The 14,136-nt window shown below is 39.8% G+C and overlaps 1 protein-coding gene and 1 non-coding gene across 2 annotated transcripts; both read right to left on the reverse strand.

The window, feature by feature from the left end:
• Positions 1 to 1,186: 1,186 nt before the first annotated feature.
• atp5f1b (ATP synthase F1 subunit beta) lies at positions 1,187 to 13,039 on the reverse strand. The gene is made up of 10 exons (XM_072262081.1): positions 12,901 to 13,039; positions 9,762 to 9,944; positions 9,411 to 9,585; positions 7,588 to 7,709; positions 6,163 to 6,347; positions 5,285 to 5,443; positions 5,069 to 5,191; positions 4,674 to 4,886; positions 1,598 to 1,799; positions 1,187 to 1,480 (listed from the first exon to the last, which is right to left on the reverse strand). Exons 1-10 carry the CDS (start codon positions 13,004 to 13,006, stop codon positions 1,383 to 1,385), a joined length of 1,566 nt encoding a protein of 521 aa, XP_072118182.1. The 5' UTR covers positions 13,007 to 13,039; the 3' UTR covers positions 1,187 to 1,382.
• LOC140199911 (small nucleolar RNA SNORD59) lies at positions 4,956 to 5,028 on the reverse strand. Its single transcript, XR_011886525.1, has one exon. It is a non-coding gene; the product is annotated as a small nucleolar RNA SNORD59 (small nucleolar RNA).
• Positions 13,040 to 14,136: the final 1,097 nt, after the last annotated feature.

The raw sequence follows: 14,136 nt of genomic DNA on the forward strand, positions 1-14,136 counted from the left end.
TTTGCCTATACCTGCTGTGCATCTTTCCTTTAACCGGACTCTTTAAAACCAAGGTTCCCTAAACCTGTATGCTGACAAGAACATGCAAAACCTGTACTCTCAAAATTTTACTTTTGAAGGCCTTCCACCTCCCAAGCACATCTTTGCTAGGAAACCTGTCCCAATACATACTTGCCACTCGATTACTCAGCTACTGAGCTTTGCAATAACCTTGGTTCCAAGATGCACTCCCAACTATGACAACTTTCCTGTTTGTTCTTAATATTAGCTCCACTCCTACAGTAAGATTGTGGAGACGAGATCCTATACATCTGCCTCATCCCATTAGTGTTGAGCACATTAGTGTTCAACTCCCAGCCTACAGGATCTGTGGAGCTTTTGAGCTGCCCTCTGTAACATTACATGTCCTGGCTCCCGGCAGAAGCTCTCCAAGCACCCCTCTCCTTCATCAGCGTTTACCCAAGAATGTAGACACTCAAGCTAGATGTGATGGCTCAGAATCTTGCTGGTCTCCAATTCTAAAGAATCATAAGACCAAACCAATGGTTTTATAATGAGAACTGGTCAAGCTATGTAGCTCACCACCCTGTCAATGGCTAAATACCCAATTGCCTCAGTCACAAACTACAAATTCATCAAGGAAACATGTTTTAAGATAATTGGCTCAAACAACTGTGTTCCACCTAGTGTGCATTAAGCACACATTACCAGCTAACACCTAACCTCCAAGATTATAATTTTAATAATCTGGGTGGAATTTTATCTGCCTCCAATTAAACAGATTAACATACCCCACCTTCCTGAAGATCAAGAAATGTTTGCACCATGCTGCTTCACTATATTGTTCTAGCAGTGTAACTTTCAAATCCTCATTTGTTTTAATTGCCCATTCTTTCTTGCATTACCTTAGATCACCAAGCTTATTACAATTTTATCCACTTGTGCATCCAATTTTAACTACACCTTACTTTCAATGCTTTGAACTATCAACATATCAAGCTCTGGGATTTTCTTACACTTTGAGATATTCATTTATCTCTGACAAATTTGGATTTTTCTTCAGAAGGATGTTATCATTGCCAATGATTGTGACCTGAAAATAAAAGCCATTTGAAACCTCTCTTTTTTTTTATATATAAACCTGTTAAATTTACTAAGTCACCAACAGAACACCTTAACTAAAGTGTTACAGGCAAATATTGAGTTTATTTTGGTCATGTGGTGTGATCATCTTTATGACATTCCTTCAGAAATGTAATCCATATTCAGACATTTTATTCATATTCTGAAGTAGAAACATTAAATAACATTCTGATCTTTGTCATGAAGACAACACATCTGAAGATGTTTCATACAAGTTACACAAGATGATTGTTACAATATTATGAATGCTCTTCTGCCAACTTCTGTGCCTTGGCGACTGCTTCTTCAATAGGTCCAACCATGTAGAAGGATTGCTCAGGCAAATGATCATATTCACCTGGAAGTGGGCAAAATTAATAAAAAAAAGCATGAAGGAGAAGCCCAATGCAACTATTTATCCATAGTAATTAGAGCAATCAAAATTAACTTCAATCTCAGGAAGCATTAAATTTACCTTTAAGGATCATCTGAAATCCCTTAATGGTCTCTTTGAGGGGTACAAGTTTTCCAAGATGACCTGTAAACACCTCAGCAACCTGGAAAGGCTGAGAGAGGAAACGCTGGATCTTACGAGCACGAGCTACAGTCAGTTTGTCTTCTTCTGACAGTTCATCCATTCCCAGGATGGCAATGATATCCTGCAAGGACTTGTAATCCTAAGGAAAAATGAATTCTGCTCTCAGTTTGCTATCAGAATATAAAGAAAGCACCACTTTAACAAAGAACAAGTGATATACAACCAACACCACTGGCTTTAGAAAATAAAACATTCCTAACCAAAAAGCAAAATTGTAAATGCTGGGAAAATTGAGTTGAAAGCAGAAATGCTGAGAATAGTCATAAGATTGGACAGCATCTGTAGAAAAACCATGAGAGTTTCAGACTGATGAGACGTTACTCAATCTTTATTGTAGAGAAATTTTGATTAATGCATTGTTACTGCAGGTAGAAAATAACAGCCTATCTCATCTCTCCAATCCAGGCAACATTGTGGCAAATTTCCTTTGCACTCTCCAGCTTAACATCCTTCTAACAGAGTGACAGAGCTTTTAATTAATGATCTGTGAAGCTGCAACAACTCATTCCACAAACAAGCATTCTCCATGCCTACTTCACCCTAGCAACCTGTCTTGCTATTTCCAGGGAATTATGGATAAGCCTGTTTATTAGCATTTTTTGTAGCCGAAGCACTTCTGCCCTACCTCCATTTAAGTTGCACCTGCAAATATTCTGTCCAACTTCCAATCTGATCCATTTCTTATTGGTTAATAGCTTATTTTCATTTGTTGACAGGTGGCTCACAAGTTTCCCATGGTTTCGTCATTATGTACCAAAGTATAGTGAAGAAATTGTCTTGCAGACCATCTGAACAGATAATTACATAGCAACGTGGTAGCATAGTGGTTAGCACAATGCTTTGCAGTACAGACGACCTGGGTTCAATGCCCTCTAGATACTCCCGTTTCCTGCCAGAGCCCAAAGACGTACTGGTTGGTAGGCTAGTGGTGTCCTGCGATTAGGCTAGGATTAAATTGGGGCATTGCTGGCCAGCGTGGCTCAAAGGGCTGCAGGGGCCTATTCCATGCTGTATCTCATAAATAAAATTAGTGCATTGAGGTAATACAAGGTAAAGTATAATGGAGTTACAGTACAAAGTGCAGTGTGGGTAGACAGTGGAGGTGCAGTGAGGTAGATTGAGAGGTCAAGAGTTCACTATCACTAGGGAATCATTCAAGTTTTATAGAAGCAGGATTGAAGCAGTCCTTGAGACAGGTGGTCCATGTGTTCAGGCTTTTTGTATCTACTGCCTGACAGGAGGAGGGGGAGAGAAGAGAGTGAGTTCTGGGGTTGGGGGAGTGCTATTTGATTATACTAACTGCATTACCAAAGAGTGAGAAGTGTAGACAGAGGCTGGTTCCTATGTGTTTTGCTGTCCACAGCTGCAATTTCTTGTGGTCACGGACAGAGCAGATGCCCCACCAAGCAATGAAGCACACAGATAGTTGGTTACTTTAATGTAAATATTGCAAAAGCTGATGCTGCCTTGTGTTGTGGGTATACAAAGCAGCTTCTTATAGAGTGCAAGCCACAGCCTGTTCAGTGTTACAATGATGCAGCTGTAGCTTTACTCAACTATTTCCATGATGCCTGCAAACTAAATCATACCTCCCTACAGTCACATCCAATTTGCTGATATACACAACCACCAAGGATCCCAACATCAATGGTCACAGACCTCCAAATCAGAAAAGTATCTTTCTACCACTACCCTCTGCTTCCAATTACTAAGTTTACTTTGAATCTAATTAGCCAGTTCACTTGGTTCCCATATGCCTTGAGCTTCTGGACCAGACTGCCATACAAGACCACATGAAACCACCTGATGTCCATAGACGTTAACATCTACAGGCCTACTTCGACTTGTTTTGAGTTACCTCTTCAAAGATATTTTCCCACCAAGGTTAACTAGTCTGCAGTTATCTGGCTTACTCCCACTGTTTAAATATTCATTCAAGGGACATGGGTTTTTGCAAGCAGAGCCATCATTTAACTGTCCAATTGCCATTAAGTTGGCAGTAAGCTGCCTTCTTAAACCACTGTGCATCTGTGGTAAAGGGATGGCTGCGGATGAAGCGCATTTCAAAGCAGGCTTTTGTCTTGTATGGTGTCAAGCCACACTCATTCAGGCACATGGACTATATTCCATTACACTCTTGACTTCAGCACTTTAGATGGTGAACAGGACCCAGGGTGTCAGGATGCAAGTCATTTGATGCAGGATTCCCAGACAGACCTGCTCTAACAGCCACTTTGATGTATATGGCAAATCCAGTTCAGTTTCTGGTTCTTAAGGAATAATATTAACTATTGTAAGTATGCTGCCACCTCATTCATGGTTAACAAAGATGCAAAAATTTGACAACAAGATGCTGGGGGAACTCAGCAGGTCAAGCAGCATCTACAGAAATGAGTATAGTCGACATTTTGGGCTGAGACCCTTACTTAGCTAGGCTAACTTTTGGGATAGATCACATCCAGCCCTAGGGATTTACCCAAACTCCTAACATCCCATGATACCCAACATCTTAGTGGAGACTTGTTCCGGATTATTAGCCATGATTCCTTCTCTGAATTCACTACACCCCATGTCCTTCTTGAAGAAAATTATATTCATTTAAAGTGTTGCCCACATGGCCTCACAAGTTACCCTTTTTGCTTAAGGGAAACGAGTCTTATCCTAGCCCCCAATATAGGTCTTAAAGTACTCATTTTTACTGCCAGGGATATTTTGTAGCCCCCCTTTCCCCTTGAAAATTTCTCAATTCTCTCCTGTACCATTGCTCAAGACAACTCCCTCAATCTAGCTACCTATACATACCAAGATTTCCTCATTTTCTCCTGCCCCAATCAATTAACAAAACCCATAGTTCCCTTACCTTTACAAATTACTCTCATCTTAAAACCCCAAAAGATCAAAATTTTGCTACAAGTTGGCCAATTATACCAATTAGTAAAATTAACATACAAACCTGCAATATTTTCTGTACACCACGAGCCACATCATAGTGCTCTTGTCCAACAATATTGGGATCCATAATACGTGAAGTAGAATCCAGTGGATCTACAGCTGGATATATACCCAGTTCAGCAATTGCACGCGAAAGCACAGTTGTGGCATCCAAGTGGGCAAATGTAGTAGCAGGTGCAGGGTCAGTCAAATCATCAGCTGGTACATAGATAGCCTGTAAAAACAAAACAGCTTGGTTGTATAAAAGTTTGCATTTTAAAAATTCCTTTTAATATTTACTAAATCACCTCAGATTAATTATAACTTGCTTCATTACATTCAGGAGAACGAAAGTCAATTTTTCCTCATCACTGGGAATTAATAGAAAAAGCAAATGCTGATTAATTTTCTGGTTACCTGTACTGATGTAATTGATCCTTTCTTTGTGGTGGTGATCCGCTCTTGCATGGTACCCATGTCAGTGGCCAGAGTTGGCTGATAACCTACAGCAGAAGGAATACGGCCAAGCAGAGCAGATACCTGGAAGTCATAAAAGAACTCTGCACTATTTGCTCAAATACCATTTAAAGGTTTAGTAATCAAACTTGTGTAATTGGCAACAAGCTTACTTACCTCTGAACCTGCCTGAGTGAACCTAAAAATGTTGTCAATGAACAACAACACGTCTTGACCTTCCTGATCACGGAAGTATTCAGCAACAGTCAGTCCAGTCAGTGCCACTCTAGCACGGGCACCAGGTGGTTCATTCATCTGACCATATACAAGTGCTACCTAATGGAAAAAATACATGCCAAGTTTGAAGTACAAATCAAAACAAGGAAATTTTACAAAAGGTGACTTGTTTTGAGAGATTTATTTGTCACATATACCCTGCTTATAGTGGTCATGGAGCACAATGAACAATGCCAGCAACTACATTCAACATTAGCCTCTACCTCATCTCATCCCAGTTTAAACACCCTTCTATTGCTTGTGCTATTTAATCTCTTCTCAAATTCCACATGCTCACTTGAAGGGGGGGGGGGGGGGCGCGCACATCTCTTGAAAACTGCCTTTATTGCAATTCATCCATAATGTAGACATGTCATTTGTGCAAGTCAGAGTTCAGAAATGTGTTTAGCTTCCACCACCCTGCAAATTTTTTAATCAAGATCTCAGACATTTTTGATAGTGATTGATGAATTTCCTAGGATGAATTTCAGTTACTCCAACTTTAATGCAGGGGTCACCTATACTCTGAATAGTTTCTATACTAGTTCCTAATTTGATAACTACATTAGTGACAAAAGCACAAGTTTAATCTCTTTCTGACTTCCACTATTGCAATTAAGATTTTTCTATGGCATTTAAATTTTGGCTATCCATTTGGGAGATGCATCTTCATTTTGGATATCTATCCCGGAAGATGTTAAAAGCACAGGGCAGTTAAGATTTGACAATGTGTTCCCATTTTACAGAAAACCATAATTTAGTAACTTTTAAACAATTACCTTGGATGTTGTGTCTTTCAGATTGATGACACCAGACTCAATCATTTCATGATACAAATCATTCCCTTCACGGGTACGCTCTCCGACTCCAGCAAACACGGAGTATCCACCGTGGGCTTTAGCAACGTTGTTAATAAGTTCCATGATCAGTACAGTTTTACCGACACCAGCTCCACCAAAAAGACCTAGGGAGGGACAGGTTTAAGCTCAAGCCTGTATTTTACCATCAATTTCTAGCAAAATAAATTACTTGCCTTGGTTATACTTTTTAAAAAATATAATTCAATAGGAATCAAGATCAGTTACTCAAACCTACATAACTGGTTCAGAGTATTTTTGATTAGTATTCTGGGTGCACATATAGTTGCATTCATTGTGAACGCCAAACAATTCTCAGAATACTACAAAAAGTAATTTCAGACAGCTTTAAAGGCTTATTTCATTTAACATATTCAAAGGCCTGAGTTAGGAGGGGTTGAGGAAGCTCTGACTTTATTCTTTGGAGCTTAGATGAGGAAGCTTTCAAGTTTCAAGTCCTGGAATCCCATACACACCTCTTGGTTTTAGACATCTGGCCTACTATCTCGTGCTCTGAAGAAAAATTGATTCTTGCAAAGCATCTCAAGCTGTTTGCCCTGTTAAATGTGCTATCACTGACTTAAACTTGTAATTCCTTATAATCACTTAAATGTTACTGTACTCGCCTGAACCACTTTCTCTGGCATTCGCTCCAGAGGTATGAGATCACAAAGGGCATAAAATAGATTGAATGCACAGTCCTCCCCAAAACCCAACACCAACCTGGAATCAAAAACTTGAGGGGCATAGGCGAGAACAATTTAAAAGGCGGACCCCAGAAACAACTGCTGCACATAAAGCATGCTACATATAAGGAATGAATGCAAGAGGAAGTAGTTAAAGCAAATATAACAACATTTAAAAGGTATTTGTACAGGTACAATGTTTAGGATAAGGACCAAACTGGACGAGCTAAACAAGCATTTTGGTCAAGCCAGAGGGCCCAATTCAGAACTATTACTCTATGTCTGCACAAATGGTGAATTTTCTCACCCTTGTACGAAATTTTTAAATGAGGAATTACAATTTCAAAAGTCGGTGATAAGATTATGAAACATTTAACAGAGCAAAACAACTTAAGATGCTTTACAGGAATCAATTTTTCCTCAGCATGAGGTATTAGGCCAGATGTCCAAAACCAAGATGTTTGCATGGAATTCCAGAAATTAAAACTTGAAAGCTCGGTCAAGAGTCACTGTCATTAAAATCAAGGATCCAAAGGCTAAAATAGGGAAGAATGCAGCTTTCAAAAGACTTGTAGGATTGAAGACATCAACACAAATTTAAAAATCTAAGATATTAAATTACAATGAAGCTATGTTAATTTTACATATTAAACATACTTACCAATTTTTCCACCCTTGGCATAGGGAGCCAACAGGTCTACAACTTTGATGCCAGTCACCAAGATCTCCTGCTCAACACTCATCTCCACAAACTCAGGAGCTTCAGCATGAATTGCAGCATGCCTAGGTGAATAAAGTACATGAAATCCTATCCATTGAATCAAAAGCAGCAATACAAACAATTAATTTGATGTATCAAACAACTCTGAAGTAATGGGATATATCCTAATATTTTGTGCTGAGGTGAGGCAGTGGTGGAAATCAATTCCTGCAAAATACTTAGTCATTTGCAAATTTATCATGTGTTTCTTGGGCAATTCATTTTTCTACCTTTACCTTAGATTTCACTTTAGAACAGTCAGATATTGTGAGGAATAATGACTGGAGGGAATGATATTGAAACTACCACAAATCTTCTTTATACTAATACAGTTAACACTGAACAGGCTGTGGCTTGCACTCCACAAGATGCTGCTTTGTATACCCACAGCACAGAAGGCAGCATCAGCTTTTGCAATATTTACATTAAAGTAGCCAAACAACAGACAACAAGCAACCAAAATAATTACTACTTCAACACCATCTGAAGTTAGAACATTTTGGGGAAATCAAAGTAATGTTCCAGTTCAATTAATTAATAAATAATTTGAAAAATTACATTTAACAGTATTAAAATATACTTCATCGCAAGTTATCAAAATAAAGCATCAAGCTGGGTACCCAGAAGCCTGAAGTCATGTGCAGAGCATGGAACAATACTAATTAGCTTTGAGCATTTTGTTCTTCCAACATCAGAGAATTGCCGTTAGCTACAGCATTTTGCTTTGACAAGAATCCAGGTTGAAATAGGTTTTCGAATTTGGTAGATGTAGTTGAGAGAAAAAAAAAGATAAATTTTCAGCATTGTGGGCTTGCATAACAAGAGTGTTCGCTGCAGACGAACCAATCCGGTTAGTAAGAAAATAATCTACATACTTGCACTTAAAAAATGCCGACTACATCATAGCTTGGTTTAGAAGTTTATTTATTCAGATCAAACTCTAAGAACAAAATTATTTTTTCAATCGGCTTATCAGATCGAAAAATCGAACAGTTCTCAAATCTGCCTTTTTTTGATATTTCAGAAATTATACTTGCTTTTATTTTAAATTATAATCATTTTCTATATCTGTTGGATTATCCAGTACAGGTTCAGTTTCTGCATCCATCACAATTAAACTCAACCCCTTTTGAGACATTACCTAAATGTTCTATTTCTCTGCCATCAAATTTGAGCCAAAATGGACAGGAAGAATGCAAGTTTCCTGATTCAAATGGCTAGTGACTAGACAAGGCAAGTTGACAGCAAATATTAGGTTAAAATTCAAAACTGGAATCCACCGTTCCCTCTAGGCTGTGCAGTAAATGAAATGCTTCTGCAGCCATGGTCCTTGCTGCACAGCTGGAAAAGGTTTACAAAACATGAAATATTTTGTTGCATTTCATTACACCTTTCAATTAATAAAATCAAGTATGTGATATTTTTGATTTTCATTCTAAACATTCTTAGTAAACATTACAAAAAAACCATTAGTGATGCGCAGTTTTCAGGCCACGTAAAAGTATCCTGCTCAGAGCAATGGCTAGTCTGTGCAGATGTTTAAAAAAAAATAGAGGGAACTTTGTTACAACCAGCTAGTATGCCTTACTCCCAATTATACCTGTAGAATACTACAGTTCTACATTAAAGTAAAATACATTTTAATGTGTAACAACCATACAGTGAGAAAGCACAAAAGCAGATAAATAGACATTTTCATGCACAAGCAGGATAAATCTACTTACTGCTTTGTGGTGATTGGTCCTCTCTCATCAATTGGTGCACCAATGACATTCATAATTCTACCAAGAGTTTCTGGTCCAACTGGAATCCTGATAGGTGCACCAGTATCCAGAACTTGTTGCCCACGCACCAACCCTTCAGTACCATCCATAGCAATGGTTCGTACAGTGTTCTCACCTATAGAAATTAAGCTTGTTAGTCACACAGGAAACTATTTTATTTAAACTTGAGACAATTCCTGACACTTCTCTCTCAGATAGGAATTGGTCTTCAGACTTTTCAGAAGAACGAAAGTCATAATGATGTCTCATCATCGAGTTCCTATTTGAAAATTTAAATCAAATCAAGCTCACCAAGATGCTGGGCCACTTCCAGCACCAGCCTGCTCTCTCGGCCCACCACATCGAGAGCATTCAGGATTGGAGGAAGCCCTTCATCAAACTGGACATCCACAACAGCTCCAATTACTGCAACAATCCGTCCTTTAGGCAAACCTTCTTTAGCAGCTGGATTAGCTTGTGCAACATAATTTCGCCCTGCAGTAAGTAATGAAATATACACATTAACAATGCTCAGCCTCCTAGAATTATTCTAGTAAGAATAAACAAGGTCTAATCTTGAACTGTATCACCTGTTGAGATGCCCAAATATTTTGCCACAGAAACAGAGCATTTGGTAGCCACAAGCCTGCTGTTGTTCAATCACCGAACCGATTTTCTTTACGCAACAAACATGCTCTTCCCCTATTCCTTGATGCCTTGTGTCTAGAAATTTGTATCCTTAAATAAATTTAACATTGGTAGAGTTGAGGAATCCACCACATCCACCTGTTGTGGAAAGTTTCAGACTTGCCACTTTCCTAATGAAAATATATCTCCTCTTAGCCAAAATATACTGACACCATTATACCATTCTAGACAAGTCAGAGAAATGAGATCACAATCTGTTCTTCATAACACTGATGAATACAGATCTAGTCAGTATCTTTAACCGTTCAATAATTAAACTGGTGAAATTTCTCAACAGTAAATACATCCTTGCACAAAAAAGTGCTATCCTACTCCAGAAAGATGTACTTGCTCTTGCCCTCAATTTCTTGCAATGAATGCCAAGATACCATTTGCCTTTAATTTTTTGGTGCTGCAGGTTTGCCTTCTGTGGTGTACAATGTCACCCCAAACCATTGATTTAATTTAATATGTTCGTTTTCCCCATTAATTGTCTACACAATATTTGTTATGTTTTCTCGCTCATGTAAAACAGCTTAAAACAATGTGGCTCATTCTCACTTGCCCATCCAATTCTCTGGTGATTAAATTCCATAATTCAAAGTGGCAGAGGCCAAAGTACTGATCCCTGCAGTACTTTCTATGACCAGAAAATCCCATTCATTCCATTATTCATGTCAATGAAGTTTCAATTCATGCCAGTACATGACCCACCTCCCCATTCCCTTGTGCTTCAACTAGTCTTTTGCTCAACTTCAAAACCCTGAAGGTGCAAATACACAACACCCACTCCTCAGTCATCTAATTACAGTAACCCTCAAACTTCAGATTCCTCAATTTCCTTTTCACTGATCCATGGTAACTTTAAATCATGTCATTAATAATACTTTAACACACTTTCTGCCCAACTATTTTCTCTCTCCCCCATCTCTCAGCCCTATTAGAATGAGTTTTAGAATGACTACAGCTGACTTAAAAACTCAATAACTGGACAGTGTATTCATATTAAAATTTTAACTAGAAACTCACCAATTTGAAACCCAACTTAATGTCCTTGTGAATAAAAGTAAAAGTCATTAAAGTTTTCAGTGAAAACTTGTAAATTGGTCAACTACTCATAGCTGAATAAAGGGGAAGAGCTGTAAAGGGATATCAAACAGCAACAATGGTACTGGTGATTCTTGTTATTCTACTTTAAAAGTACCACTGCAACCGATGGCAGCTTCCAGTTTTCCCCCATATTAAAACTCCAATAACCTCTGGCTCCAATTGATCAGAAATAATACATCTGGCACACTGGCAATCCTGAATTTGAAACTGGCGTGCAAGTGAGGTGCATGGTTAGACTAAGTGGTCTGGACTATTTGCATCTCTCTCCCTCGCCCCAAAATTCACTGGAAAACTAATAGCAATGTTGCACAACAAAAAATAAAATATATTTGGATATCAACATGAAGAACAATTTATAAACTAGAAGATATGTGCAGTCTACTGGCACAAAAGTCTTAGGAATGACTGATGATCAGTGACTTACATTTTAACAACTTATTCACCTTTGCCCGCTTCGAATTATTTACAACCTGGCTCAAATTTGACACTTTATCCAAAATGCAACTACAGTGGATTCCAGTTTTTCAGTACAGCAGCTTATTTGAGCCAACTTAAAAGAACAAAAACTTTAAAAAATGATTTCCTTCATTTATTTGGGACACTATGCCACTTAATTAGGACATGAGATTGTTGCCCAAACTATGTCTAACTAGCAGCAGTCACGAACTTGTGTGACACTCAGTGTCTGCACTGATTTTGTTCATTTAGTCATCAAATGAATACAGTATTATACACCAAGTGCATTCCTCCATCAATAACTATTAGAAACAACACAATTTAGAGTACGGCAGTGGCATTGGTAATATTCTACTTGTTCCGTATTTCGCTTAAATACAATTTGTTACTCAGACAGTGCTTGTCATTTTTTAAAAAACACGATATTTGCAGGGCCTTGTTATAAGGACTCAGATTTAATTGGTCCTCATGCTTATTTTTTTTAAGCTGAGCTTCCAGCCAGTTGTAAAATGGAAACTTCGCCACTTCACAAAATATCATTTACCAGCTATGGCATAAGCGGTACAAATATTTTTTGCACTTGGATCTTATCACTTCAGCGACACAGGAAGAGTTCATAAGCTTGAATCAAGCGAACCAACAGCGAAATTATTTCCTCGACGTGCTATATTTGTATTAAAATGCAATGTGCCTGTCATAACTTAACTCGAACTCCGAGTAAGATCACTGGTTACAAACACTGGTGTTCCTGCAACCAACTTTCAAGGTGAAAGGACTAAACCAGAGGTGAACAGGGTCATCGGAGAAGCCACGGTCGCAATACCACAAGTACAAAGATGATGATTTGTACGAACAGAACACAAATCCGGTGGCTGAGTGAAATTTAAACACTTCCCCACGAGCCTGGGAGAGAGGAGGAAGCGCCTTCGCCGCCCACTAGGCCTCAGGCCTCCATTCGGAGGACAGGAAAAGGTCAAAGCAACCACGGCTCCCCACCATTCTTCCCGCCCTCGTTACCGAGCCCCAACTTGTCTGAAAAAGTCTCAGTTCTATACTGGATTGAGCAGGAAGGAGGGTTATGATTGTTTGCGGTGGTTTCTGCTTGCATCACTAAGTCCAAGCCGCCCTCCCACCATGTTTTATGTTACTGGATGTCACCAGAAAATACCGAAGCAAAACACCAACCATTAATACCTACGTGAATAGAGTGTACCAGGTGCGCCCAACGCTGGCTGAACGGGCTTGATTACAGGCCGCAGGGCCTGCAGCACACCCCTGCTGCACCGTCCCACGGCTCCCAACATGGCGACTGGCAGCCTAAGAACAAGGATGAGGCGCGGCGGCTGCCTTTTATATATATAGAGAGCATCAGTGAGCGAGAGTGCGCAAGCGCAAACAATGCCTGCTGGGAGTTGTGGTCCGTCAACTTGCATTTACAGCGAAATCCTCACACGTGAACCACGGTACCCAGAATTCTGCACGGCTACGGTAGTTCAGTGCCGGGATGAGCTTGAAGGAAGTGTTTCACACTACTGTAAGTGGATCGACTGGAGTCGGGCGATGTCGAAGTATTATTAAACAATTATGTAAGTTGGGAAGCCACGCTGTCAGCCTTGCCTCACTGGAATTAGAATTTACTACTTCACATAGGTAAAAAATGTTGGCTTATCCTTAGTGAACACTTTGTTCAGTAAAATGGTAAACTGTTCAAAGATTCAAAGTACATGTATCATCAAACTATGTATGCGTATACAACCCTGAGATTTGTCTTCCCACAGACAACCACAAAACAAAGAAACATCATGGAACCCACTCAAAGAAACCATCGAACACTCTATGCCAGACATCCCACCCTGCAAAAACTCATTTCAGGGAGGTAGCACCCCCGCCCCCCTGCAACCCCATATCTTTCCCCCGCCACCCCTGTCGGCCTCTAAGGTTGTATTTAATACTTTGTTTAGTGATTTTGTCTAATCTGTAAACCAAGTTGGGTATAGGTCTGATAGCCCTTTCCGTCCTGCCTCGTCCCTGTGCCGAAGGCGCCGCGCCCCAGCGGCCTCAATGACTACAGACCAGTGTCATTGACCTCACACATCATGAAGACCCTGGAGAGACTTGTTCTGGAGCTGCTCCAGCCTATGGTCAGGCCACACTTAGATCCCCTCCAGTTCGCCTACTAGCTCCGACTAGGAGTTGAGGATACCATCGTCTACCTGCTGAACCGTGTCTACGCCCACCTGGACAAGCCAGCGAGCACTGTGAGGGTCATGTTTTTTGACTTCTCCAGTGTGTTCAACACCATCCGCCCTGCTCTGCTGGGGGAGAAGCTGACAGCGATGCAGGTGGATGCTTCCCTGGTATCATGGATTCTCAATTACCTGACTGGCAGACCACAGTACGTGTGCTTGCAACACTGTGTGTCCGACAGAGTGAT

The sequence above is a fragment of the Mobula birostris genome, chromosome 6 (genome assembly GCF_030028105.1).
Source record: "Mobula birostris isolate sMobBir1 chromosome 6, sMobBir1.hap1, whole genome shotgun sequence".
Lineage (NCBI taxonomy): Eukaryota > Metazoa > Chordata > Chondrichthyes > Myliobatiformes > Myliobatidae > Mobula > Mobula birostris.